The 27,865-nt window shown below is 42.3% G+C and overlaps 1 protein-coding gene and 1 long non-coding RNA gene across 2 annotated transcripts; one reads left to right on the top strand and one right to left on the bottom strand.

Moving 5' to 3' along the window:
• Positions 1 to 259: 259 nt before the first annotated feature.
• Positions 260 to 6,519, top strand: SLC35E3 (solute carrier family 35 member E3). The gene is made up of 5 exons (XM_079303940.1): positions 260 to 713; positions 802 to 912; positions 2,421 to 2,579; positions 3,489 to 3,571; positions 4,017 to 6,519. Exons 1-5 carry the CDS (start codon positions 324 to 326, stop codon positions 4,201 to 4,203), a joined length of 930 nt encoding a protein of 309 aa, XP_079160066.1. The 5' UTR covers positions 260 to 323; the 3' UTR covers positions 4,204 to 6,519.
• LOC306801175 lies at positions 5,537 to 14,188 on the bottom strand. Its single transcript, XR_013774004.1, has 2 exons — positions 14,115 to 14,188; positions 5,537 to 8,488 (listed from the first exon to the last, which is right to left on the bottom strand). It is a non-coding gene; the product is annotated as an uncharacterized lncRNA (long non-coding RNA).
• Between the last annotated feature and the right edge of the window lie 13,677 nt (positions 14,189 to 27,865).

Genomic DNA, 27,865 nt, shown 5'->3' with positions numbered 1-27,865 from the left:
CACCTGACAAAGAACGTACTTTGTGCTGTCCATCTGTACGAACGAGGTCGTGTTTGTGTTCGCGCCCAGCCCAGCTGTGGAGAGAGAAGCACCGAGGTGCGATTCTGCGGGCCGGAGGCACAGACACACACACACACACACACAGAGACATACAAACAAACACACAAATACAAGCACAGGCCGTGCCCCCGCCGCTCCGCGCCGCCGGGCGGAGCCGCTCGGGCGGGCGGCGCACCGGAAGGCGCGAGCCCACGTGTCGCGGCGGGGCGGGCGGCGGCGGGCCCGGCCGGGGGCGGGCTGGCGGCCGCCGGGCTGCCTCAGCCATGGGCTGGCTGCCGGCGCAGGGCCGCCTGGCCGCGGGGCTGTTGGTCAATCTGGCCGCCTCCATCTGCATCGTCTTCCTGAACAAATGGCTGTACGTGCGGCTGGGCTTCCCCAACCTCAGCCTGACCCTGGTCCATTTCGCCATCACCTGGCTCGGCCTCTACCTGTGCCAGGCGCTCGGCGCCTTCTCCCCCAAGAGCCTGCAGCCCGCGCAGGTGCTGCCGCTCGCCCTCAGCTTCTGCGGCTTCGTCGTCTTCACCAACCTCTCGCTGCAGAGCAACACCATCGGTACCTACCAGCTGGCCAAGGCCATGACCACGCCGGTCATCGTGGTCATCCAGAGCGTGGCTTACGGCAAGACTTTCCCTCTGCGCATCAAGCTGACCCTGGTGAGGAGGCGGCGGGGCCGCGGGGAGCGGGGAGGGGCGAGGCTGAGGGCAGCGACCCTGCCTAAATCCGCCGTGTGGCCCTCCACAGGTCCCCATCACGCTGGGTGTTTTCCTCAACTCCTACTACGACGTGAAGTTCAGCGTTCTGGGGATGGCGTTCGCCACGCTGGGCGTGCTGGTGACCTCGGTGTACCAGGTGGTGAGTAACGGCGCGCCGGGCTCCCGCTGCTGCCCCGGCTCGGATCGCAGCAGCAGCACCAGCCTCCCAGGAAACCTGCCCTGCTCCCTTATTTCTGTCTGTAAACCACCACCGAATTACCGTAATCCACCATAACCCCTGATAAATTAAGGAATTGAAAGTCCTTGCTGCTAAAACTTCGGGTGTCATCTTTAACGTGAGCGTTATTTTCAAGGGGCGAAGATCCCTATAGCGGTAAAACTCCTCTTTTTCTAGAGAGAGCAGATGTTCTCCTTGCTGAAACAAGTGCCTTGCGTTTGAGATTTTCCCTAGAAAGGATATTTTCCAGACCTTCAGTCCCATGGTTTATCCTTGAGCTGTTTACGTTTCATCAGTATCGTTCTTCAGTTTTGACTATTCACGTTCTAAGGTGATTTTTTAGAGGGTGAATTAATACATAAACACACAATACAACCTCCCTGGGTAATTATTATTTTAAAAATTCATATGTCCAAGGGTTGCCTCAGTCCTTTCTGCTGTAACATTGTATTAACAGCTCACCGGATTTGTTATTGACCATGACTGTAAGAGCCTCCTAAATTAGAAACTCCTGTCATGTTGATGTGATAGATTTAAATGTAAATTTCTTTGTATGTGGTGTACTGTGCCTCAAAAAAAAAAAAAAAGAAAAAAAAAACAAAAGTGAGGCCCTTTGGCCCATAGTGTGTAAGATGATAAGTATTGATCTCTTGACCTGCTTTGGGGGAAGGAGGAGGAAAGAGGTACTGTATAATAATGCCTATTGATGATGTATGTACTGAAAAAATAATGGTACATAGGTAAAATTATATAGATGAAAAAGCCCGAGCAAGTTTATATTCTGGAATCCATGTTACCAGTTAATGTGATTTAAGTAAGTATTAAATGTCAGTTTTCAGCACAACACAAAGACATGTCCTTTTGGCTATAACATCTATCTGCATAGCCATAGATAAGTAGTATTTGTGAAAACATGCAACCTTAAAAATTGAAGTTAGAGTCAACTATAATCAATATTGAAATTAAATCCATTAAATCTGGAATAAACTCACAAAAGACAAATGTGTACTGGTTTTGTTACTTGTATGTAGAGGAAAATGAGAATCTAGTCCCTGCTTAGGCAAGGATACTCAGCTCCAAGGCAGGCAGGATCTGGAATTTGTGTTGAAAATTAAGAGGAGCTGCTATTTTCTTCCCGGCTCCACAACCTATTTGTTCTTCCTCAAGCATGATACTTAACCCCCAGGCTATGGGAAAAGGAAAGTTTAGGCACTCTTTTCACTGCCCCTGCATACAATTTTATTTTCTCCTGTCGGCTTTTTCACTTGAAAGAGACAAACACATGGGGCCTCCAGTGAGGCTCAACAGCCTGCTCAAGTAGTATTGTCCACATGAGACTCTTTGTTAGTAGCCAGTTTGCTTTTGCTCAGGTTTTTCAATTTATGGGGTTTTTTTTCCTCACGTTTAACAGCTTTCTCTTTTGGTTTTAGTGGGTAGGTGCTAAGCAGCATGAGTTGCAGGTAAACTCCATGCAGCTGTTGTACTATCAGGCACCAATGTCCTCAGCTATGTTGTTGTTCATCATACCCTTCTTCGAGCCAGTCTTTGGAGAAGGGGGAATATTTGGGCCCTGGACGCTTTCTGCTGTGGTAAGGCTTTTATTGACTTTATTTGAATAATTATCACTGATGTAGTTAAATTTGATAGTAAGATCCCTCTCTGTGTGAAGCGGATTTTTGTACAGCTGTTGGCTAAGGGGAGATGAGAGGGGCACATGCAGGACAAAAAGCCCCTTGTTGAGTCTGGCCCATTTCTCTGAGAGGAGCGAGTCTGTCAGTTGATTTATCTCCTTATTCTTGTTTCTATTTAGAGGGCATCTGAGCAACAAGGAAATCTGTCAAAATCCAGAAGCTTCTCCTAGTGTATTAAGTGCTCTAGTTCTAGTTCTGCCTGTCCACTCAGAGAAAGAGACACTCTCTACTTCTGTTCTGTGGAAGGATGCCAACATTGGTTGTTCTCTAGAATTAGTAGTTTGTTTTCACCAAGAAGACTGTACTTTCTCTCTGTATCCATCTGTCTAATAAAGAGACAGTGGCATATTCTTACTACTGATTGTGTCCCTCAGTGATGGGTCATTTCTTGTAGCATTGCATTTTATGAACAGGATAGCAAGTATTCACAGTAATAAAATCAGATATTTTGCTAAAATAGTTTTTGTTGTGGCTGTAAATAAGGCTTTATCTCAAAGGTAAAGAATACAGCCTCTATGTGAATGAGTATCCAGATTTTCCAAATCACTCTTAAATGTTCACCAAGAGTAAAGGAGAAAAGGCCTGTAACTCTATCAATGTATATTTATGGATGTCATAGCCTGAGCTGTTTATACACATCACCAGTGTCTGTACTGATTTGAAACTGTTTCTATTTTTGTTCTCCATATGTTTTTCTTGCCTGATACTTTGCATTTAGAAGTAAATGAAACTAAATAAATAACCTGGACTGTATCTACAAATTGCCAAAAGCAAGTCAGATGACTGACTGTATCTATTAATCCACAGATAATGGTACTGCTGTCTGGAATCATAGCCTTTATGGTAAACTTGTCCATTTACTGGATCATTGGAAATACATCACCTGTCACGTATCCTTTGTAACATTGGTTGTTTCTCCTGTTTCCAGATTAATTATGTTGGGCTGAATTATGTGGGAAAATTGTTTGATAACCTTCCTGGTTTATTTAAAATGATGAAGCTGGAAAAGAATGTTCATGTTTTAGTGTACTTTGTTTCTTTGTTTGGGATTTGTATAGGTAATGGCTGTTCACTCACTGACCTTCATACCAGCAAGGAATGTTAATTCACGCTTTGACTGCCTTGAGGAAGTGTTGGCATGTCCATCAGACTGCAGTGAAAAGGGGTGAAAGGCTTTAGCTGGAGGTAACTGCAGCCTCTGGGATTAGGAACTGTATGAGTTGAGTCAACACAGTGTACCATTGCATGATTTGGGTAGAACTAATGAAAATTCCAAGTGTTTCTTTTTACAAAAAGTACTACTGGTATTGGCTATTATCCTTAACAGATGTCTAGGTATAACATGTTTGGTCATTTCAAGTTCTGCATCACCCTCCTGGGAGGGTGCCTCTTATTTAAGGATCCATTGTCTGTTAACCAAGGCCTTGGGATTCTGTGCACTCTGTTTGGCATTTTAGCCTACACCCACTTCAAGCTTAGTGAGCAGGAAAGCAATAAGAGTAAATTGGTCCAGCGTCCATAGAGCAAGAGCTTCGGAAGACTGTTGTGAAGGAAAACAAGTATTTAAATGTGCATTGATTTTAGAATGCACAAAATTGCCTCATCCACTTAGATTTATGGTTTTAGTTTAACTGCCAGGATTGTTATTCTGTAACTAAACCAAACAAACTGAAGGATGTAAAATGCTGGGGTTTTGCCATCTCAGTCTCTCCTATCGTTTTCATTAAATTAGAACATAAACTTTAAAGAGAAAAAGGCACACTTCAAATTGCTGTGAAAATTGTACTGAAGTAATTATATTTTTTTGCATACCAATTGAGATCATGATGGCTACAGTTATAATACAGAGAGAGAGAAAGAAAAAGAATCCTGTCTCTATGATCAAGTCAGTATTGCTGTTGTGAAGAAACTTGGAGGTGCTTTTATGCAGATGTTCTGGTATGTAGGGATTCTTCCTCATTTTTGTCTGATGAACAAAGAAGAGGGAAACATACTTTGTCCAGTCATTTTGAAAAAAGGCTGCCAGACTAATTCCTATTTCTTTTATATGCTTTCTTATTTATGGCTTCAACAGAGGGATAGATTTTTAGATGAAGAAAGTAGATAAAATTATAGGTGAAGAAGAAAGCAGAAAACTTGAAGCCACAGGCCAAGCTGTGGAAAAAATAGGAAATCAGATCTAAACAGTTCATCTTAATTTTTTCTTTTAATTTGTCAGGACATTAATGAAGTAATTGACATTTTGAAAAATCTTGTTACTGCTTTATAATTTTCTCTGTGCCAAAACCAATATTTTACACAAGATCTTGTAAATACCTGTGAGCCTAATAAAAGCTCTGGTTTTGTGGTAGTAATCAAAGGTTTTGCAACCTTTGCACACAGACACCCATGCTAAAAAATATTTTTGAGAAGGCTTTGGAAAGGTCACAGTCTTCAATGGGCGTGAAGGTTGCCCAGTTCTCTCTCTTGGCTTCAGCACCACCTCCCTTGCTCCCATGCCTTTCCCCAGGAGTCACCTTGGGTGGGATCTGCACATTTGTCTGTTGTCATCGTGTTAGGGGAGAGGCCCAGGGCTGTCTGGACATTGCTGGGTGTGAGGCAGCATTTCCTTAACAGACAGTCCTGGGAAATGTATCTGAGCAACTGAAGAGTGCAAGGAGGGATCTGCTGCTCTAATTAAAAGTGCTTTGAAAATTATTTTATGATCAGGCACTTGTTTTGACAACGTGGATAGAAGAAGTTCAGTGCTGTTCTAGTTTAAAAAAGGAAATAAAAAATAACCATAAATCTGGTGAGAACATATGTTCACTATATTTGCAGGGTTAGAATTTAATTGCAGTATCTTAATCCTTACATGTTGGGGTTTGTTTTGTCTTCATCTACCTCTATCAGATTTAAAGAGGGGAAGTGTGTGAACAAAACCAAGTATTTAAGTTGTGTGGCCACTGACAGAAATAATATTTGGTTCCTCTAAGTTTTTTCCAATAGAGGTAATAAGCCTTTGTGTTGGAAACAATGCAACTTTTCTCAACCTTGTAAAATATTTATTGTGTTACAGAGTTCTTGATTTAAGAAAAAGTTATTCCTCTGTGTAACCAAGGTTTATACAGTAACACTCTATCATTTCAGAGTTACAAATACCTAAATAATTTTACGTCTTTGCCAACTGTTTCTTGGACATTGTACTGGTCCAAGAAATTTTTTTTTTTAAATACGGTTTTGTAGATCTGTATAATTAGTTTAAAAATACAGCCTGGACTACTGAAAGATGTGTTCAGATGTCAAGCTCTGGATGCATATCCTTCAGTATGTACATTGAGAAGGCCATTTGCATTAATTTGTGCCATGCACAAATTCTTTTGAGATGTAGATAGACTGCAAAAAAACAGCTAGAAAACAACTGAATTACATGCCTGTATGACAAAAATATTTGAGATGACATGAATGTAAATATATATATAAAGTGATAGAATGAACTCTACAACCATGCCTGGAAATACAAAAGACTGTGTAAGGAGAGGAGCAAATCTGCAAGAGAAGGTTAACAGCATCATTAAAAAACTACATTATAAATATAATCTGGTGCTGGAAGGTGTGTGGGAGTCACTTAAGTGATGTGATTTTTTTTCATGAATTCAGGAATTCTCTTTTAAGATCTTCTTGTTGTATCTAATAAATAAAGTATATTGAACTTTGTCATATGGTTCAAAATATTAAATCCAGGATGCTTGTGCAATTGTGGGATAAATAGATCTTTGTATGTATTGTTTCTTTAGATACCATGTGTAGGGTGGGAATAAATTTTTAATCATTTGTCTGATACCTGCTTATTGCAGAAGAGAGGAGTTGTCATTTTTCATCTTCCTTTTGAATTACATCACTTTGGGGGTCTAAAAGTGCATAAGACAAAATGGTACCACGTGGATTTCTGTCCACATGAATATGGTGGGGAGTTTGAACTTTTTGGACTCGTGGCTCAAATGAGGGGAACTTTAAATCCTGAGGTAAAACTGGAGTCTTATAAAAATCACTTATACTTGCTTATTCTATTTTCCACTATTTCACTTGAGTGTGTTCTCCTGCTAGCTTTGTGTATTTCAATGAGTTTTGTCTTTCCTGAAAGAGAAACTGGAGACTTGCCTCCTTCAGCAATGTGTAGTCATCACCCTGTGTGAGCTGTTGCAATTGAAGCCATACCATACACACCCTGGTGTTTCCCTTCTGCTTTCATTTTACTTTATATTCATACTTTATATGACTAAACTGTGGTAATGGGGTAGGCTTTGGTCCTTTTCTGCTATGCAGTGCTTTGCTGCTGTATTAGCATTCTTTATTTTAAAAAGCTACCATTGATGTACTTCAAATGGAACTGTAGATACCAAGAGGGCATTTAAAAATGAGAGCAGATGATTCTGATTAAAAATGTGAGTGACAAGTGGTAAGTCATCTAGCCTTGTCCCCAAAAACACTTCAGAACAACATCCACAAGGTTTTTTCATTTCCCCCAAAGCAATAGAAAATATGACTTAATTTAAGAGATACTCAGTATAAAGCTTGGTGTTGCTTTTAACTTTAACTTGGTAGCTTGGTGCTTGTTTGATAGCTTTTACCTCAGGTTTTGTACAACTTGCTAAGTTCTTGCAGGCTCCAGGGCAGAGTGCCAGAGGAGTTTTCCTGTAGATGGGTGAACAGCTGCTCTCTCAGGCTTGAGGTTGAAGGAGCATGCTTTGCTGCTGTTACATGTATGAAAAGGAGGTTTGTCTTGCAGGAAGTCGCCAACATTCAGGACAGAACTGCAATTCAGCAGGACTATATCCTCTCTATGTCTCATTTCATTAAATGAATGCCCAGTGATGGCCTGGGACTAAAGCAACATTTAATGTTTGTTTAGGCTACCCATAGTTTTTTATTAAACTTTTTAAAAAATATTAGTGGTAGTCAATTCTGGTTAAATATTAAGATGAAATCTCATTTTTAATAATGTCTTATTATATAAGAGTTTCAGAAGAGTGTTTTTTAACATTTTGGAGTTGAGCTAATGTCTAACCCACATCTAGTTTGTCAAATCCTCAAAACATATCAAAAGATGCTGGATTTCCTAGCTGGCTTTATATATTGGTACAGTTGGGCTGCTGAGGAGAGGCCTGCTCTTGAGCAAAACTGGACACTGGCATAATGTTCAGATGTTTAGCAGTGACTAAGAAACATCTGGCCTGAAATTCATCAATGTACTTGGGGATGGAAAAGGGCTCACTGATTGGTGAGAGCTTTTTTTAATTCCTGCTTTTTATGTCCCTGCTTTTAACAATAGGCTTGCAGGTTAAGAGAATTCAGAGAGCAGTACTTAGTCCCTCATATCACCTTTCACATTAAGATTTTTCTTCCAAGATGGCAGTTTTGCTTCCAGTTAAATAGTTATGTCTTACCTAGACTATGAAAGAAATGGAGTTTGGATTAAGGACTTGCAGGTGTTTGTGTTATGGGGTTTTTTCCTCTTAAAATTTTATTTTAGCCTTTCAAAACCCAAATTCCCTTTTTAATAAGAAATAAAAAAAATTATTTTAATAAATGAAAGGTTACTGTGCATATTTAGTGAAAATATGTTGTTTTGGAAAAGAACTTCACTCTTCTAATTTTGAAGATGCAGCTCTTTGTTTTTTCACTGTTACAATCAGGCAGATGAAAAGAAGCACTGGCTTTTCTGCTTCATACAAATTCATTCTCTTCGTGTAGGTGCTCTCCCTCTGATTGCAGTCTCAGCCTTCCATTTGACAGCTCAGTTGTTGCAAATATGATTGGGATGTCAGCTGCAGAGGGTTACGAACACAAAGGAAAAAACTATCAGCAGGAGCTGATATAATCTTGGTGATGAGAAATCCTACTTTAAGACAGAGACATCTTACCTAACAGGCCTGTGCTAAGCAGCAGGCAGAGAGTGTGGGTATCATCTCCAAGCAGGTATTTCAAAGAATGCAAGAGCCTAATTGTTTGCATTCTTACTGTGCTGTAGTAGTTGACAAATTCACTATAAAGCAGTTTTTAATAATATAAAATTGAAAATATAAATGCCATTAAAAAAAAAAAAACAACAAACCAGCAAGCTGGGTTCAGACAGTGTAAGATCTTTGCCAAGCTTGTTCCATGGCAGTGATTAACCTTCTTTGAGAGAAGGGAGCTATTGTTGTTTCTCCCCTGCTCCAATGGTGCTGGGCTTGGTGAAGGAGGGTTTGTGTTCCTGAAAGCTGCTCTGCTTTTTTTTCAGCTGTATCAGTTGGTCCAATGAAAACACATCACCTCTCCCTGTGGGGCTTGTCTCACTGAAGTTGCTGTTTCTGCTTTCATCCGACTGACGTGGATCGTTCTCGTCTTCCTTATGTGTGTAAAATGACCCAAAAGGTCTAATGGGCCTAACGATTCTGTTGTGTGGTTCTGTGACCCTGGGGACTGCAGCATATTCCACTGCCTTGTGCAGCTGCAGTGTCCTGTCAGCAATAGGGAATCCAGCCCTGCACAAGAGGTCATAGTTACAATCTACAGTACAAGGGCTAAAGAAGGGGGAAATATGATCCCTTTTCATTGTTTTAGCTGCCTCACAGTTTCTAACACTTTCCAATTTTAGTCTTTGTCATTTCCCTTTTGTAAGTGCATAAGCTCCCTTTCCTGTTCCAGTCTGTCCTTTCTGTGTAGTTATGATACAGTTTATGGAATTCTGGAATTGAGACAGAATTTGTGTCATTGCTCACATAAATATGTTGATCTTGCCCACTGCTGCTGTTTTTTTTTTACATAGGGGGCCCTTGTCTGCTACCCAATCCAGAAAAAAATTATTTGTTTAAAATACAGGAGGAATCAAGTTGACCTGAATTAAGAGACAATTAGTCACTTCAGGAGTTGCACGTGCCTCCCCAGCTCCATTTGCTCAGCATCAAACAGGTACAATGTGCTGCCTTTATAATGGATAGGCAGAAACAGACATGGGCAGATTAAACATAATGTAAATAAAGTAAATTACTGATTTAGAAGCAAGTAGGGGCTAGAATCCAAAGGCTGCATAGAGGATTGGCATTGCAAAGATATTTTCTGATCTGTTTGTGGCTTCGCTAGAACATGAATACAAGCCATTCATTTGAAGGCAGTTATATTCAAGCTTATATTCAAGGAGCTCCAAGAAGTGCAGCATGGCTGTTGGCTGTGTGGGTAACATGCACATGCAGGATGCACGTGTAGGCCAAGTAGCGTGTCAGAAAAGGGTAGGATTATTTTAGAATCATAGATGGCTATGTCTCATCCAGGAAGTGCAGGGAGGAGATCTCTGGTTGAAGCACAGCAAAAGAATGTAATTTTTAATGACCTTGGCACAAAAAGCTTGTTTTACTTTCTTACTAAGCAGAGACTGAGAAGCAAACTCATTTAAAGGAGCTGTGTTCTGAAACACATGGATACTGAGGCCATAGAATAGAGGTGGTTGTGATTAAAGAAAGAAAAAGAAGTGAGACAATGGATTAAGAAACAACTGAGAAGAGTAAACAGCACATACACATCTAGGCAGGTTTTTATGTATAAGGTCTAAGTTTAGGTGCTTAACTCCACAATTAGGCAGCTCAATAAGAGTGCCAGATTTGTCAGTGTGAACTTCTTCCCTTTCAAGAGAGCTTGATAGAGAATGGCATTGGCTCAGCACTTCCGAAAAGGAAGCTGCATAATTGACAAGTTTGACATTTTTTTGTTTCCAACTAAATTAGGTATCCTACTCAACCAATAAATTGAGTCCTTTTTATGTTTTCTTACTCTGCCCACAATGTTTTTAATCCTCCTTATTCTCTGGGAAAAATAAACCATTTGTGCACTTTATTTTCTAGCTTGAGTGACTGAATGCATTTTGCTTTACAATACACCAAAGTTGTATATTAAAAATTTGGATTAAGATCTTCTTCATCAAGCTTCTGTCTTTGAGCTGAATGGAAAAAGTCTCTCCAGCTCCTATTATTCAGCATCAACGGCTGTGAAATAAATTCTCTCCAGAGTCCAAAGCAGCATTAAAGTCTGGGATCCAAAGTGCTTTACTTGTTAAGTGCATCTCTTGCGGTGGTTAGTCAGAAACTGGTTTCCTATTTGTTAATCCAGTTGGGAGAGGAAACCTACAGTGGTGATCATATGCCCTCCAGGAAATTATGATACATTCCTGAAAACATACAGTCTTGCTTTTCTGTTAAGGTGGTTCTTTTGATCAGGATTAACAATGTACCAATGTTTTTCAGCTAGAAACATTCCCCAGAGATGCGGTAGATTTTTTTTCTCAAACAAAGCCTAAGCAAAACTTTCCACGAAGCATTTTCCATTTCATTCATAGCTTTGTCTCTGTTGGGATGGATATGTAAACCTTCCTTCAATACCCCTAAACCTACAGTCTCAAAGAGTTCCAGCTGACAACAGTGTGAAGAGACATGTGGGAGGTTGGCACTGAGCTGGGATTGCTGAGCACCTGCACCAAGCTGTTTTTATAGAAATAGATGCAAGCTTACAGAACCAGACTGTCCAGTATTTGGATGTCATTCAAACCTCATCTTGGATGCTGAAGACAGAAATGTAAATTCAGAAACTCTGAGAAATTGGCAGATGCAGTTGAAGACACGCTCCTAGCACACAGGATATGAGAGGGCACTATCAGTGGAGTGTCATTTTCCTGCTTAAAGACACAAGTCCCATGTCTCCCTATGGACCTAGCTTGGCCTTTTGATTCTGCCCCTTGATCCGTCTGAAATGGGAAGTTTATATGGCGCTCTGCTAGGCAGAATGGCCACAAGCGGCTGCAGAGCCTTCCTGTGCCGGCAGACAAGGGACAAGGGGGAAGGGTGACACCACACGGCGAGAAACAGGATCGGGGGAAACGGGGCGGAGCGGGGTGCGCCTCTTGCCATGGTCCGGATGTACCGACCACACGCCCAGACTCAGAAGACAGGTTTTGAAGGAGGAAGTGTCACACATAAACGAAATGGTGAGAAAACACTATTCTCATGTACAGTTACCAGCCTCTCAGACAGAAGCCCTCAAAGAGCTTCTTAAGCACTCCAGATATTGATGAGCCTTTAAGTGGTCTGGAAGTCTTTGGGAGACTGGCTCTGAGCCTCAGTGGCTTGCTTCCAGCCTCTGCAGTCTCCTGTGGACTGATAGTTCCCTATTCCCCTTGTCCCCCGTATAAAGGGAAGATTTTTGGAATGTAAATCGTATGTTGATCCTATTTTTCAGCGTTCTTTATTTAGCTGAACCAGGCTGTGCTACATCATCTCTTTCTGCTTCCTTGACAGCCTATAGTAATTCACTGGATGTCACACAAATCACAGAGATATTATTTATAAAGGCTGGTTAATTTTCCAATCAGTTACTTGTCCCTAAGCAAGCCAGGATTTAAATTCCTTCAGGTTAAGTATTGTCAGTGTTTCGACTGAGTGTAAAAGTAAGATTAAAAAGTCCCCTCATCTTCAGAGCTTCACTTTAAAAATGAATTTAAATCAGCGTATGCAAAGATGTCTGAGGAAATTATTTTATGATGTGATGTCCTTATTGTCTAATGAGATTTAAATTTGGGGTGCTAAGAATGACTGAGATGAAGAAAAATTTATGTAAATAGTTTACTGCAAAAGTGGTTTGACAGGATTGGATTGTAGTAGAAGCTAGACACACTGAGCTCTAAAGAGGGATAGTTTGCATTGGAAACTGGAACCAGAATCTAGTAAAAATGGAGAGTTGGTATGCAATATATAAAACATAGATAAAACCATACCGTTTTCTTAGCTTTAGTGCACTCATTGTTTTACTGTTGCATAAAATAATTGTATGGCTGCACTAATCAAAAGGACCCAGTCCGTGTGCAGAGCTTGCCAGTGATGTGTATCAATACTGCTGCCCAGCTGCTTCAGGCTTCTGCTTTTCCAGAAACGATTGTCCTTTTCCTGTCAGCAAAGAGGAATGTGTGTCCATGCCGCGGTCTCCCGTGGATACAATCCTTGAAATACCAGTTTAACATGCCAGAGTGAGAACTGAGATATGGGTAGCGATCCTGTCACCGAAACTGCCCGAGTTGTGCAGTGAAAATCACTCCATCACAAATGGTTTTTCACCACACATTTCACGTATTTATACAGAATAATCCCAAAGAAATTCACGTTCATTGGTTTTAAATCATACAAATCGTAGTATTCTGTTTCCTACTGGTTATTGATCCCTTCACCTTCGATGCTAATTTGGTCCTCATTCTTCGGTTGTTTTAGCAATCTTTCCCCTGACCAGGTGTCTCCTACCGTACTGGGGCTGGTAATGTTCGTTCATGTTCGCTTTTCTCCTTTGTATCTTCTGGCTACTCCCAGTCTGTAGATGTTAAACTCAGTTGACCCCACCCAAACAGCGTCTTTTGAAGACAGACTTCAATTCCCCTTCCCCTGGGCAAAAACAAACCCCTGACATTAAAAATGTTAGAATTTATATAATTTTTAACAATCCCTTCATCTTAAATTGCGTTGCAAAGGCAGTAACTTTTGCCACAAAGTCCCAACAACAGCAGAAGGGAGTGATGTCTCTTATTTTTAAATCAGCTTTCACAGAAAAGGACACTTCCAGTTTGCAGTACAGAGCAAATGAGTTATAGAACATAACAGCGTGCAAACTACCAGAAGTGCGTCCTTTGGAATCATCAACACAACTCATCTTGCAAACCTCTCGGCTCCTTTGCAACACAGGAAAAGCCGGCTTTGGATAGCTAAAGTAATCATTCTTTGCTTCTCCCTGAGTGACACCTGAGGGAAACTTCTGGGACTATGGTCCCAGTTTTAACTGGTTTATTAACCCAGGTGAATGGTGCAGGAGATAACATTCAAGGTGTGGTTAGATGATAAGGAAAAGACCACCGAAGGGCTCAGTGCCTTCAGAAGGAGTTATTTCCCTATTTCCATCTCCAATTCTCTGCTTCCAGCTGTGTGTCCCTGCTGCTCTCTTTATGATGTTTTATGTGTTCTTGATAAAGCAAGCTGACATACTAGCAGCAAATACAAGTAAATATCCTGCTGTTGAATCAGATAAATCTGTGGTCAAAGGAGACAGAGCCAATTCAAAGAAATACTTTGCTAGGAATGCACAGCTCCTGGCGAGGCCATTGTTTCAATAGGGCATTAGATGAGCTTGGGACATTCTTTTGGTGAGGTATTTGATGGGCTCAGCTGCATCACCAAACAGTACAGGAGGGCTGAGGCAATCCAACACCACACCTCTTCCAAAAACATTCACACCATCAGCTTGCATCTGTGAGGAGACAAGGAGAAGAATGGAACACCTCTCTCACAGTGGTGTACCCTGAAATCAGCCAAGCTTAATGTAATCTTTCTCCTCAGTAATGCTGCTGTGTAAGACAGCTGAAGCAGATTCCACCTTTTCCCTGCCTACCTGTGTGCTGCCATTCCAGTGATTTCCTGGGCCAGCTGTTGTGTAGCTGCTCGGGACTACCTCAGGGAACTGATCTACAGGAAAAAAAATTATTTCTCAGGTTTGCTTGGTCACTTTATCCACTTTATACCATAGGTGCACAAATAACAGAGGGGGAAGCAAGAGAATGGAAAAAAATGGCTGAGAATAAATCTTTCTGAAGTAACATGCTACCAACCCTTTACAAAGGGATGCATGCTGATTCTTCATCATCATGCCATTAAACACAACCATTTTCATTTGGCTCTGCAGCTAAGTAAGCCCCACAGCTGTTGTATATCTTGAGCAGAGCACATAATATAGCTGATTAAGAATCATAGAGAGGGTAAGACAGGCCCAAGTCAATAACTCCCTGCAGCTCTACTTATACCCCATGCAATATGAAAGAGAAAATGAGATATTGTCATATTCTCCACATTGAATGAATTAAAGATCAGTATTAGCAATTATCTGCCAAAAAGTATAGTCTGTATTCTAACAGACTCTCTTCAATATATATGGGGGGGGGGGGGAACAAGTGTTTTTGAGAATCTTTTTGAAACTGTATTTTGGCATGGAAAACAGATCTGTGCTCTCAGATGATGTGTTCTCACTGTAGTGCATTTCAGGGTATGTTTGTGTGATGCTTGTTTTGCTTATGTGAGCAAATTGCAGCCTGTCCTCTGACAGCAAAGGCATGCTGCAGTAATATCTTACAGTCCCACAACAGTGGATTTGGGATTTTTTTTCCCTTGTGAGTTGCACTACATGGTATATTTCTTTCAAGGTGTCCTACCCTCTGGCCTTGGCTCATAGCTGAACAACATGTTGTTAAGATAAACAAGGGAGGTCAGAAGTCAAAGCTCAGTACCTGTATATCTCTCCAAGTACAAAAAAAATGTAGAAGAATTTGCCAAGTTATTTTTAAACTACAAAGGTGATTTAAACTGAGATGCTAGGGTGGATATTGCAAAACCAGCTCAACAAGGAATACCAAAAATCCGTGCATTTGCTTTTTGTGCAGGCAAGAAATAACTGAGATATTAATGCTTCAATGGAACCGAGCAAAGCACAGAATAGTATTTTGTATGGCTTCATCATCTGCACTCACAACTTAGTTTGTGTCCTGCTTTTCCAGTGGCATCAATGGGTTTGTGCAACTTTTATCCGAGAGCCTTTTTTGGGCGTTGTAGATGGAAAAACTCCTTTTCTGCACCAGATGGCGCAATCACCAGCGAGCCTCTGGCTCTGCGCCCCAAGGCTCCGAAACTGCAGCGGTGACTGTCGCAGCGGCTAATGGAAACAGGGCAGGAGGCACAAAAACAAGTTTAGTGGCACACACAACCTTCAGAACTTCATTTGGCTTAATACTTCCTCTCTTCAAATACTGCCTTCCTGATAATGACTGGATGTTACTCTGATCTGTACTGCCCACCGGTACTTAGAAAGAGGTTTCAATTCGTAAGGCAGATTTCCCTTAATTTTACTGTTTCATATTTAGTAAAAAAAAACAAAAAACCCTAAACAAACAAACAAACAAAACAAAACAAAACAAAAAACTCCACCACCACCACCAAAAAAATTCTGGTAACAAAACCAAGTCATGGACTTGGGCAAGAACCACCTGTTACTATTGGAAACTGCTACCAGGTGGGTTTCGGGAGGAAGCTATGAAAAGTTAAAACTCTACAATAAAAGAAGAAAAGCAGAGTGTGAAATACATGGATATCAAACCACTTTTTAAAAGGAGCAAACCCTCTCTTGCTATATGCTTCTTTGTTGATCCAATTCTACAAACATTTTCACATATAACTACCATGAATCAGGACACATAAGAGTAATTGCAGAATAGTTTGTGAGCTCTTTGTATGAAACTACTTTTTATATCTCTAGAGCGTGTATGTGTATATATAATATATAATATACTGTGAAAATACTAACAAAATACTAACAAAAATACTAACAAAAGCAGAAATGACATGGAGGAGAGAGGGATGTGCAAATCCCGGGAAGAAAACACTGTTAGAGGCAAAGTGGAGAAAATCAGAAATGAATGGGTAAAAGAAGCTCAAGACACTGCTGGTCATCCCAGCCAGTGACTGGCACCTGAACTGTTCCACTTCCTTAGTGTTTCTAACTGCAGATGTGAGAATGTAAAATGAGTGAGAGCCTTTTCTTTGACCCAGGGCAAAAACATTAAATTTTTCCTTGATTTCTGTGGCTGTTGTATTCCAGGGCCTTGGAATCCAGCTCAGAACAAGCAGGTAAACGGTCACTGCTTGTTGCAGTGGAGCTGTGCTGCATCTCTGTGGGTCACAAAACTCCTCCCAGGAACACCCAGTTCTACACCACCTCTCTCCTGAGTGTTGTGCTGAGGTTACTATTCCCTTGCTCCATGGAGACAACTGTTTCAGTTTCAGTCTCATGAATGTGCTCCTTACTTACATGTTGTACTGAAGAAGCTGTGCTATCAAATATAGAGAGCCAGCAGAAAGGTGACTTTGTAATTCATCAGTAAATCATATGTTTAGGAAAGGAAGAGGGCTGAGGCCTTTTTCAGGAATGGATGGTTCATCCTTTGTCAAGTGAAATCATACACCAGTCAGTAAGACTGCATCAACTAAACATTAAATTGTGGAGTGGACCACAAGAAGGTCTGCAAGCAAGAACATTGCAGATCCTGTAATCCAAAGCAAAGCACATATTCTTTATATAACAGGCAGCTAGAAAGCAAGTATGGAGCATGCAGAGGAGATGTGGGCAACTGGGGTCAGCAAGAGTGGGACAATTCTGGGAGATAAATGATCAGGTACATAGAATGGGTCTGAGTTAAGGAGCTGGTTGTGTAATAAAATCCCTTCTGGGTTTTGTTGTTACAAACAAACAGTCAAGTAACAGCCAGACACTTAAAATAATTTTTTGTCTTTTCTTCCTCTAACTAGATGGCAGCCTGACTTGAATAGTACTTCAGGCCTGATCTCATTATCAACTGTAATTGTCTCCATGCATAGCATTCCAAACAGACTGGATTTGGATTGCATGCTCTCAGCATGTATTTGCTCTCAGCTTCTCCTAGAGCTAGATTATCCCTGAATACATTTCAGTTTCAGACTGAAAGATACCTCAGTGTTTCTCATGAGTCCTCTTAGCCTGTGCACACCCCACGCACCTTTCTGGGCCACTCCCTTAAACAGAAATGGTTTGTTGTGCAGGACTGAACAGCACATTTGAATGACAAATGAGCACTGAATTAAAAGAACAATTCTAAACTGAATTGGTATAATCCTAGTTTGATTAAATAAGTCAGATGAGCATGGTTATACTTGGGCTTTTCTGATCTAATTACATACAATCAAGTACTTCTAGGAAAGATCACCAGATTGTTTAATTTTCACAGTTTAGTAAAGCAGGATATGGTCATTACCTAATCACATATTTCACCCCTGCTTAAGAAGAAAAGCATGTTTCTTCTCTTTTATTTGACAGTAAAAGGAGACTTTTGCTGAGATTTCTCCCTTTTACTTCTTTAGAATTGTTCCATGAGCGTCTTTAAAAGTGAGGACTAAACAGAAAACTAGAAGGCGGAAAACAAACCTTTCATTCTGTGTTAGATATTGAGCAGCAATGCAAAATACTTGGTTTCCATTTTTGCCAGTTGGCTTCCCTTCAGAAGGCATACACTGTTATGTTTAATTGTGCTTGTGGCTAACTGCACTACTACTAAATAGGAATCAGATTTGGGCAGACAGATTACCAATGTCTCCCAGATAGATGAAGGAATAAATATACCAAAACAAAAGCAGAAGAACTGCTCTTTTCTGATGTGGGATTATTCTACCTCCAGGTGGTTTTGAAGCAGCTGTAGTTAACGTGCTCAGGAGCAGACACACCTGGACTAAGTGCCCATGGGAGGGAGGTAAGAGCTCACAAACAAATGCTGGGAAAATATTTTTGAGACCCTCTTTTCCAATACACCTGAAGTAATTTTACAGTTTTCAAAATAAACATCTGAAGTTATGGACACGTAGGAAACTGACACATGGCACATGGTGTGATTCTCGGAGGTGTCCTGTGCAGGGCCAGGAGTTTTACTTTGATGATCCTTTTGGGTTCCCTTCCACATCAGAATATTCTGTGATTCTGTGGCAAGACACCAGAGTCCAGGGTGTGCACCCAGGTGAAGCTGTACAGCTCTGCCGTGGCACCCAGCCTGCAGAGTAACTGGGGTAGTTGGGAAGGGCAGTGCAGCCCTGGGAAGCTCAAACGTGCCTCCTGCACACCAGGAAAAAACAAGCTGGACAGCAAGGTGAGTTTAGTGTTCCTTGTTAAACTACTGCAGTAGCATTGCATGTGGTTTTTGGGTTCCCACTGCTGCTATGAGCCATACTCTTGACTCCTGCCTGTCTGTTCAAACTTGCTCCCAGGAAGGCTGCATCTGCTTTTCACTTAGTAAGACCTGACTGTCATTTCTAGTAAGAATTTCTGGTGGAGGTGCTGACATACCTCTCCATTGGGATAGGTGTTATATGGTGAAATATAATTTCCCTGAATCAGATATGCTACTACTGGCGTGAGGATTTCTTATCACTGTGCTTTTTCTTACACAACAGGAGTGTCAAAAAAACAACAAAACTCCTTCTCCTGTATTTGTACAGAATTGTGCTGACCCACTATCTGGCACGTGGGGTCACAGCTGCAGCAGGCAGCCCTGGCAGAAAGCCACATTAGGGAACACATGCCCCAGCATGGGGACATTTCAGCATCTTTCTTCCTTTGTCCTTTTTCCTAGAGGTGCCTGACAATCTGCAGCACACAACACAACCCCTTTATATCACAGTAATAGAGATGCACCCTAAGGCTTCAGAAAAGATACATCAGCACAGTGCAAAGCCCTGGAGAGTTGCTTTGTGAGAGGAATGTTACATTTGTCTTTACAAACAAACTGTAGATCTGTTGGTAGGTAAAGTTAGCACCTATAGATAAAAGAAACAATGAGAGGGATTACACTGATTGATGAATGGAAAAAGAGATTTGCCTTTACAAACAAACTGTAGGTTTGCTGGTAAATAAAATTGGGTAACAGAAGATGAAAGAAGCAACGGGGAGGGGGAAAACTGAATTCTACAAGAATTAAAAATTAAAAGGGAGGGTTATACATTAGAGGGGAATGTCAGGTGTCAGGCGTTCCGGGAAGTCTGTGCCTCTCGAGTACCTCAGCCAATGGGGAAAGAGAGAGGGAAAAGCGGCCGGGAAAATAGGATAAAAAGGGAGGCTGCGTCCTCCAAAAATTTGAGAGATCCCAGGGGAATGCCCCATGGCCTCTCCCTTTATTCGAATAAAGCAAAAAGGACTCCTCTGTCTCCTTTTTGGACATAAACCTCTGGTGTTTGTGGGTTAATTTCCCTTACAAATTGGGGGCCACCGTCCGGGGCGGCAGGCAGCGGTGGAGCTGAAGGCGCGCCTCACCCAGTTTCGGTGATCAGCTCCCCGGGTGCCGGCTGGCACCGGGCGATCGATTGGGTTCCCGAGACTGTCCAGGAGACAGACGAGTGGCGGACCAGGGGGGTCCGTGAAGAGTCCGCAGGGAAGGACCACTGAAAATCTCACCGGTGAGTAAAGTGGGATCCTCGGGGAAGAGGTACACCTGGGAGGGCGCCCATGGAGGGCAGCACAGGTGAAACGGGGAACCCATGGAAGGTAGCACAGGTACACCTGGGAGGGCGCCCATGGAGGGCAGCACAGGTGAAACGGGGAACCCATGGAAGGTAGCACAGGTACACCTGGGAGGGCGCCCATGGAGGGCAGCACAGGTGAAACGGGGAACCCATGGAGGGTTGGAAGGGTGAAGCCAGGAAAAATATTGTTATTTTGTGCGGCCAGAGTATAAGTTGTCAAAGGGGCTTATAAGGCCATGTTATATAGATGCCCTGGGGGGGCAATACGGGAAATCGAGAAGGGATCTCGATAGTCCATGCCCTGAGGGGCAAAAAGGGGAGTTGAGAGAGGGTCTCGACAGCGGCGGATGGATGGAGAGTGTTTGTGTGTTGGAAGAGAATTGAGGAGGAGTGTGTGATAGGTATGGGTGTGGCAATGAGCGGCAGGTCCGAGCACGGAGCTGTGGGACCAGGAACACGGGCTGGGGGCTGTGGGGCTTCCGGGGCTCAGCGCGGGGCTGTGCCTGACCCCGCCAGCCCCGGGCAGGGCCAGCAGTGTCCACTGGCCCCCGTGAGGCTCGGGGTGCCCCGGCCCCGTAAGGTTTGGGGTGCCCAGCCGCCTGCGATGCTGCGGGCCGTGCTCGCTGGGAGCATCGGTGGGGGAGGAGCTGTGTTTGCACTGTGACAGGACGCAAACTGACTCTGGTATACCGTGTGTGATAAAGAAAGGGAGAACGAGAATAAAGGAATATATGGGAAATGCAGATTGTACGTGAAGAGATTAGGATTCTGTTTTAAGGATTTTGTGAGTTTTGCTGGAAAATACAAGTAATACAGGGAAAGGCATGGGAATTTGCTAAATGTGTGGGAGGGGTTTAAAAAGCATGAGTTTCTGATTGCTCCTCATTGTGACTGTAATTTACTGGGAAGAGATTTGATGACTAGAATGGGAAAGCAAATTAGTTTTGTGAAAAGTAACAAGAGTAAAAAAAAAAAAAAAAAAAAAAAAAAAAAGATGTAACACAGAGTCTGTGTTACTGTCTGTAATATCTTTATGTTAAATGTCTGGTAAGATTTATGCTGAAATGCAGCTGCAGAGATATACGAAGTTTGTTTAGGCAAGCTTTGCAGAAAATATTAAGAGTTTACTCCACCCTCAGGAGTTAAGCTGTTGCAATATGTAGATGATTTGCTGTTATAGGGGGAGCAGAAAGAGGTGGTTGAGGAGAGAGTCAGATATTTGGGACACCTTCTGACTGAGGAGTTGCAGTGTGTTAGTCCAGAAGGAGTGCAGGGGATTTTTGCCCCAGACTGACAAGGAGTTGCGGAAATTTTTGGAGTTGGTGGGGGACGGCGGAGCTTGGATCGAGGATTTTTCTGTTGTGGCTAGACCTTTGTGTAACTTTTTAACCCAGAGCGGTCCTGGTGTTGTGATGTGGACACCAGAAGTGGAGCAGTGCTTTGGAAAATTGAGGGATGGATTAGTTGGTGCTCTGGTCTTGGCTCTTCTGGACGCAGAAAAGGAATTTCAACTACATGTGGGTGTTGAGCTGGGTCATGCTAAAGGAATTTTCGTGTAAGAGAATAAGGAACACAGAAGCCTGTCGCCTGTTTTTCTGAGTTGTTAACCCAGTGGCCAGAGGCTGGCTCCATTGTCTGCAGAAACTGTGACCACAGCTCTGATAGGGGCTGACAAGGGGAGGGTATGTGATTGTAAAAAGTTTAGCACCAGATTAAAGCTTTGTTAACTGAGAGAGTCTCTATGTGGATGACGAGTGTTCGATTATTACAATATGAATCTTGTTTAATGGAACAGGAGGATTTAGAATTTAAAAATGGGGAAAATTTTAATCCAGCCTCCTGTTTGAATGGCCCCGAAGAAAGGGGGAGACAGGAGGAAAGCCATGATTGTATCCAGGTTATAGATCTCCAGACTAGAGCTAGGGAAGATTTGAGAGATAATCCCTGGCCTGAGGGAGAGAATGTGTTCCTCGATGGGTCGTCAAGAGTAATAAACGGGAAGCGTTTTACAGGATACTCTATCGTGAATGGCAAACAATTAAAGGAAGGGGGGAGGTTACCGCCCACCTGGTCAGCCCAGACAGCTGAGCTGTATGCGCTGATCAGAGCCTGTGAGTTATACCGGGATAAGACAGTGAATGTTTTTACCGATTCTAAATATGCTTATGAGGTGATACATGCATTTGGGAAACTGTGGGAAGAACGAGGTTTATTAAATTCTAGGGGAGAGACGTTCGCCCATGAAAACTTGGTCTCTCGCCTATTGGAGGTGATGAGTTTGCCAAAGGGGGTGGCAGTGGTCCACATTGGGGGGCATCAGGCAGGGTGCTCAGGGGGGGGCAGTGGGAGGCCGATTGGCTGATGGGGAGGCTCGGAGAGCTGCGTTGTTGCCAGAGGTCTCTGGGATCCTCCCCTTGCTCCCAGTGGCTGCACCGCTGCCAGAGAGTCTGTCTTTCCCACCAGAGGAACTCGAGATAATTAGGGGGAGTGGGGCAGAAGAAATAGGAAACAATTGGTTTACAAGGGATGGGAGGCAGTGGATCCCAAAAGCTCTGGCCTTACAATTGTTAAAACAACTTCATGAAGGGAGTCACTGGGGCTCTCGAGGGTTGGCAGAAGCCTTCCTAAAAATGTATGCTGCTGTGGGTCTTTTTAGCTTGGCAAAACGAACTATTGAGGGTTGTTTGACTTGTGCTAAAACCAATAACAAGGTTACAAAGAAACTTGCCAGGGGAGGGAGGCCTTGGGCTGTACGTCCCTTCCAGAGATGTCAGGTGGATTTTACTGAAATGCCCCGAGTGGCAAGGTTTAAATATCTTCCGGTAATAGTATGTCAATTAACAGGCTGGCCAGAAGCATTCCCTACTGTTTCAGCAACTACAGGATTAGTTGTTAAAGTATTTCTGGAACAAATAATTCCAAAATATGGAATTGTGGAAGCAATAGACTCAGATAGGAGAACTCATATTACAGGAAAAATTCTTCAAGGAGTTATGGCTGCTTTAGGGATACAATGGAACCTGCACACCCCCTGGCACCCCCAAAGTTCGGGTCGGGTTGAAAGAATGAATGGAGAAATAAAGAAACACCTTCTGAAGCTGGTGATAGAAACCAAGATGCCGTGGGTATGGCTCCTGCCCCTGGCTTTGGAAGAATAAGGGCCAGATCCAGGGAAGATATTCAATTATCTCCCTTTGAGTTAATGTTTGGAATTCCTTATCCTTGCAACTCTCAGCCTAGTGGGGGGATAGAGATAAGTGATGTGTATTTGAAGCATTATGTGTCTCGGGTACTGTCTCTTGTGAAATCTCTTCGACAGGAGGCTCAGCTGGCACAGACCCTGCCTTTGGACTTTGCTGTTCACAACATCCAGCCAGGAGATTGGGTCCTAGTTAAGGAGTATAAAGAAGCACCACTGGTGGTGAAGTGGCGTGGACCTTTCCAGGTGTTGCTGACCACAGAAACAGCCGTCAAGACAGCTGAACACGGGTGGACCCATCACACTCGGGTCAAGGTCTCTAAGGCCCCAGAGATTTGGACATCTCAGCTGGAGGAGAAGGACGGGAAGCCGCAGGGGCGGACTGGAGCAGTAGCAAGTGCGTCGACATCGAGGGAAGCCTCGTGTGCCTACCCACAGACTGCCTGCTGAAATAAGTTTGTGTGGGCATCCCACCTCTCGGATCTCCAGTCACTGGGGGGCCAGCCCTTTGCTGTCACTGTTTTCCTTTATATTAAGCTGTTTCTGTGCCTTCACTCACCACAGGTGCAGAAGACAACGTGAAAGTAAAAATTAGGTTAGGGAATTACATAACCCAGTTAGAATGTTTCTCTTAATGATCTTACCTTTATACTGTCAGTTAGGATGGGGCCAGGAATGGGAAAATAAGTTTTTAACCTTAGAAGAAGAAGTAGCAAAAACCTTTAACCTTAGCAATTGCTGGGTCTGTGGGGGGGGGGCCAGGAGGATCTGAAAACTGGCCATGGGTGGCCAGCCCAGTCAAACCTAAATGGTGGGTTAGCACCCTGAGTGAAGTCCATAATGGAACAGGATTCTGGGATGAAGAAGGAAGTCCATGGCGGCTTCATTCTTCTGAAAGAGGCACTTATTGTCTAAATAGAACAGGAAGCATATACGTGGGGAAAAGTGTTTGTGACTGGACTTTATCTTTGGATTTAGATTGTTGGACCCCCAAATGCCTTCCTTATGATTGTTCCAGATATCAGGGCAGATGGAATCAAACTCATGTTAAGCTCTCAAATGGTAGCTGGGTAAAGTGTTCCTACCATTCTTACCAGAAAGATTTGGAAGGCTGTAAAGCAGTGGGGAGGGATAAGGTTTTTTTGACTCCTAACTTTAAAGCTGCCCCCGAGATAATTCCACAAGTAGGACACATGTTGTTCGTGACTATCAGTGGAAGTGGCAACACTGGAATGGAACTTGAACTCTTTTTAACAGGTTCTGGTCCCAATCTAATAAAACAGATCTGGGATGTAACTGCAGCTGGAAACCTCATGTGGGAGCATGGAAGTGCAAATACTGTGATTCTTATGGTGGTGCAACTATTCTTGCGGGACCACTAGGCCCAGGAAGCAAGCTGTATTTTGACCCCCCAGTAGATCATGAAAATTGGGAAGGTCCCTTTGCCAACGGGATGTGGGCTTTAAAGGGGCATTACTGGATTTGTGGCCAACATGCCTATCGCAGGTTACCCCCAAACTGGTCAGGAATATGTTATGTGGGGTATATCAGACCTCTGTTCTTTCTGCTACCACAAGTTCAGGGAAACCAGTTAGGAATCAAGGTATATGATGATCTAATCAGGGAAAAGAGGTCAATTGGTGTATTCTTGGCTGGGGGGAGCAGCCAAAAGTGGGGTAATGATGAGTGGCCAGCTGAACAAATCATACAACACTATGGCCCAGCCACTTGGAATCCTAGTGAATTAATACCAGGTGCCAGAGAACCCATTTATAATTTAAATCGGATAATTAGGTTACAAGCTGTCTTTGAAATAGTAAGTAACCAGACAGCTACAGCTCTTGACCTTCTTGCTGACCAATCTACTCAGATGAGAAATGCATTATTTCAACACCGGATGGTATTAGACTACTTATTAGCAAAAGAAAGGGGTGTGTGTGGCAAATTAAATGACTCAAACGGCTGTTTGCAAATAAATGACAATAGAAAAGTGGTGAAACAAATAGCAAAAGGAATAAGAAAGTTAGCTCATGTACCTGTCCAAACATAGAAAGGATGGGAATGGGACATGTTTTCATGGCTACCTGGTGGACTGTGGGTTAAACAACTGCTTTTTTTCCTCTTATGTGCTGTAGCAACTCTAGTCTTTTTACCATGCATGATCCCTTGCTTAATACAACTTATTCAACATGTGATCAAGGGGATGCAAGTTATAGCCATGCCTACTGACCCAGAGATGGCTACAAAAGGACAGAAATTGATGTCATTGCAAATAATTGCAAAACCAAAAAGGACACAAGAACAAGAAATTAAGACAATGATAGCTAAAGTTTGTAAAGACAATTACTAAAAATAAAAGAGGAGGGATTGAGAGGAATGTTACATTTGTCTTTACAAACAAACTGTAGATCTGTTGGTAGGTAAAGTTAGCACCTATAGATAAAAGAAACAATGAGAGGGATTACACTGATTGATGAATGGAAAAAGAGATTTGCCTTTACAAACAAACTGTAGGTTTGCTGGTAAATAAAATTGGGTAACAGAAGATGAAAGAAGCAACGGGGAGGGGGAAAACTGAATTCTACAAGAATTAAAAATTAAAAGGGAGGGTTATACATTAGAGGGGAATGTCAGGTGTCAGGCGTTCCGGGAAGTCTGTGCCTCTCGAGTACCTCAGCCAATGGGGAAAGAGAGAGGGAAAAGCGGCCGGGAAAATAGGATAAAAAGGGAGGCTGCGTCCTCCAAAAATTTGAGAGATCCCAGGGGAATGCCCCATGGCCTCTCCCTTTATTCGAATAAAGCAAAAAGGACTCCTCTGTCTCCTTTTTGGACATAAACCTCTGGTGTTTGTGGGTTAATTTCCCTTACATTTGCATTTATTTCTTCTGTCTGGGAGGAATTCATAGATGGCATGACATTATTCTATCTGATTAAGAGCAAATGGCTTGGAGATGGGACCTGACAAAGCCAGGCCACCTACGCCTCTGATCAGCATCTGGCAAGGACCATATTGTGCTGGATGCTGAATAGGCAGCTACCAGGAAAGGATAAGTAGGACATGTTGGGGGGAAAAAAATTACAGTAAGGAACAAAAATCAGAAATTGAAGTGTTTTAATGGTACATTCATTCACTTGAGTTGGGCACTCCTGCAGCACAGGGGCCTGCCTTTCCTCTGGCACATGTGCCTATAGGTAGACCAGATCCATCTCAGGACATAATTTAGCTTGTACACATTAAACAGTAAAATGTCTACAGCTAAAATCTGAATCTATATTAAAAAGGGTCTCATGCAATGTTAGTTAACCACAATGTAAAGTGAGTGTTATAAGTATTTACTTATAATGCTACAGATCTTTCTTATAGCATTATAAGTAAAATACATCGGTGTGAGGACATCTCCTTTTCTTTTTGCAAACCTCAAATAGTGGAGAAGTCAGCTCTCAAAACTGTACAAGTTTATTATTCATCCTTCAAGTAAACTTTTAAATTATATTTGTCCTGAATTATCAAGCACAAGAAAATAATTGATGACACAGCAACACCGTGTGACAAACAAGGATTGCAGCACTGCATATCAGAAAATATCCCCCTCTTTCCCTAAGATAGCACAGACAGCATATTTTACCTACTTGCAGTCTCCCTTGAGATTAGTCTGTCAGAAAAAAGAGATAAGATTGTCCTTGAAGACTGATAAAAATTCTAGACAGAAACTGTTGTGTTTTTTAATCCTTATCATTTAATGAATCGGTAATTTAAATCAATTATTTAAATAATCTCAGTCTCAAAGTCATTGGTCACAAGATGCTTATTGGTAGAGAAATGGAAAAAGAAAATCATAGTTATGAGTTTGGCAAGTCTTGGATGGCAGAAAATTTATTGCTAATTTTAAAAAGCTCTTTAATTTCCACACAGCCATAACAAAATGATATTGTGCTTAAGATGAGGATCAATAATGTGATAGCTTGGGAAGAACTACATAAAGAGTTTGGTTTGGTTTCAGTTCAGTAAAATACATTTTGCACTGGAATTAAATAGTTTTTGTGTCATCTGTATGAGGACAAGATTGAGCATCAATAGTAGAGCTGTTTAGTAGTCATTCACTTCCATCCTCTTGCATTTTTGTGTAGATGGAGTTTTTTCCTAACAATGAAATTAGCTAGCTAAGGATCTCAGGAATTAGGGTGCTGGGTAGAAATGAGTCTGACTGCTTACTGCAGGCATTCTTTACTCCACTTGAAAGAGATTTCTGTTTGCCTTGAAATCCCAGCACTAAAAAGAGGTGAGCAGACTTTGCAAAATTCTGGCAGCTTCTTGGTTGTCCCTCACTAGACTTTGAGCTTTACATTCTAGAGGGATAACAGGGTCATCTTGAAAATCCATCATCACACAAATATCTAGATTGAAACCGTTGCTGGAATTTTTACAGGGTGCCATGGTTGCTGAGAAGCTCTATTTGGCCAACAGACAAGTCCAGGCAGTTATCCACTGCTTGTTTGGACAAGTTAGTTGTCATGGAAAAGTAGCATTACGCTCCCTCTGCTCTAGCCTATCTTTAGACACTGACTGCAGCGCTCATGCTCTCTGACAAAGCTTTTATATATCATTCAAAAATAATTTCAAAATGTCATCATGAGCAAAGAAAAAGCCTGAGAATTAGAAAAGGCAGTCAGACTAAAAACTAAACAGTTCGAGCTGAAGTGTAGCAACCAATAACTAAGTGTGAAAGTAACATACTTCCCAACACCCTACAATTAAAAGATACAGAAAATTATAGAATGGGAGATAAGAACATTGGACGACAACCTCCAGGTTTTGGATGCAGAGTTTTCTCCTCGTTCCATCTCTTGAATATCTCTGA

The sequence above is a fragment of the Erithacus rubecula genome (genome assembly GCF_903797595.1).
Source record: "Erithacus rubecula genome assembly, chromosome: 4".
In the NCBI taxonomy this organism is placed as follows: domain Eukaryota; kingdom Metazoa; phylum Chordata; class Aves; order Passeriformes; family Muscicapidae; genus Erithacus; species Erithacus rubecula.
This window is presented reverse-complemented; position numbering and strand designations above follow the sequence as displayed.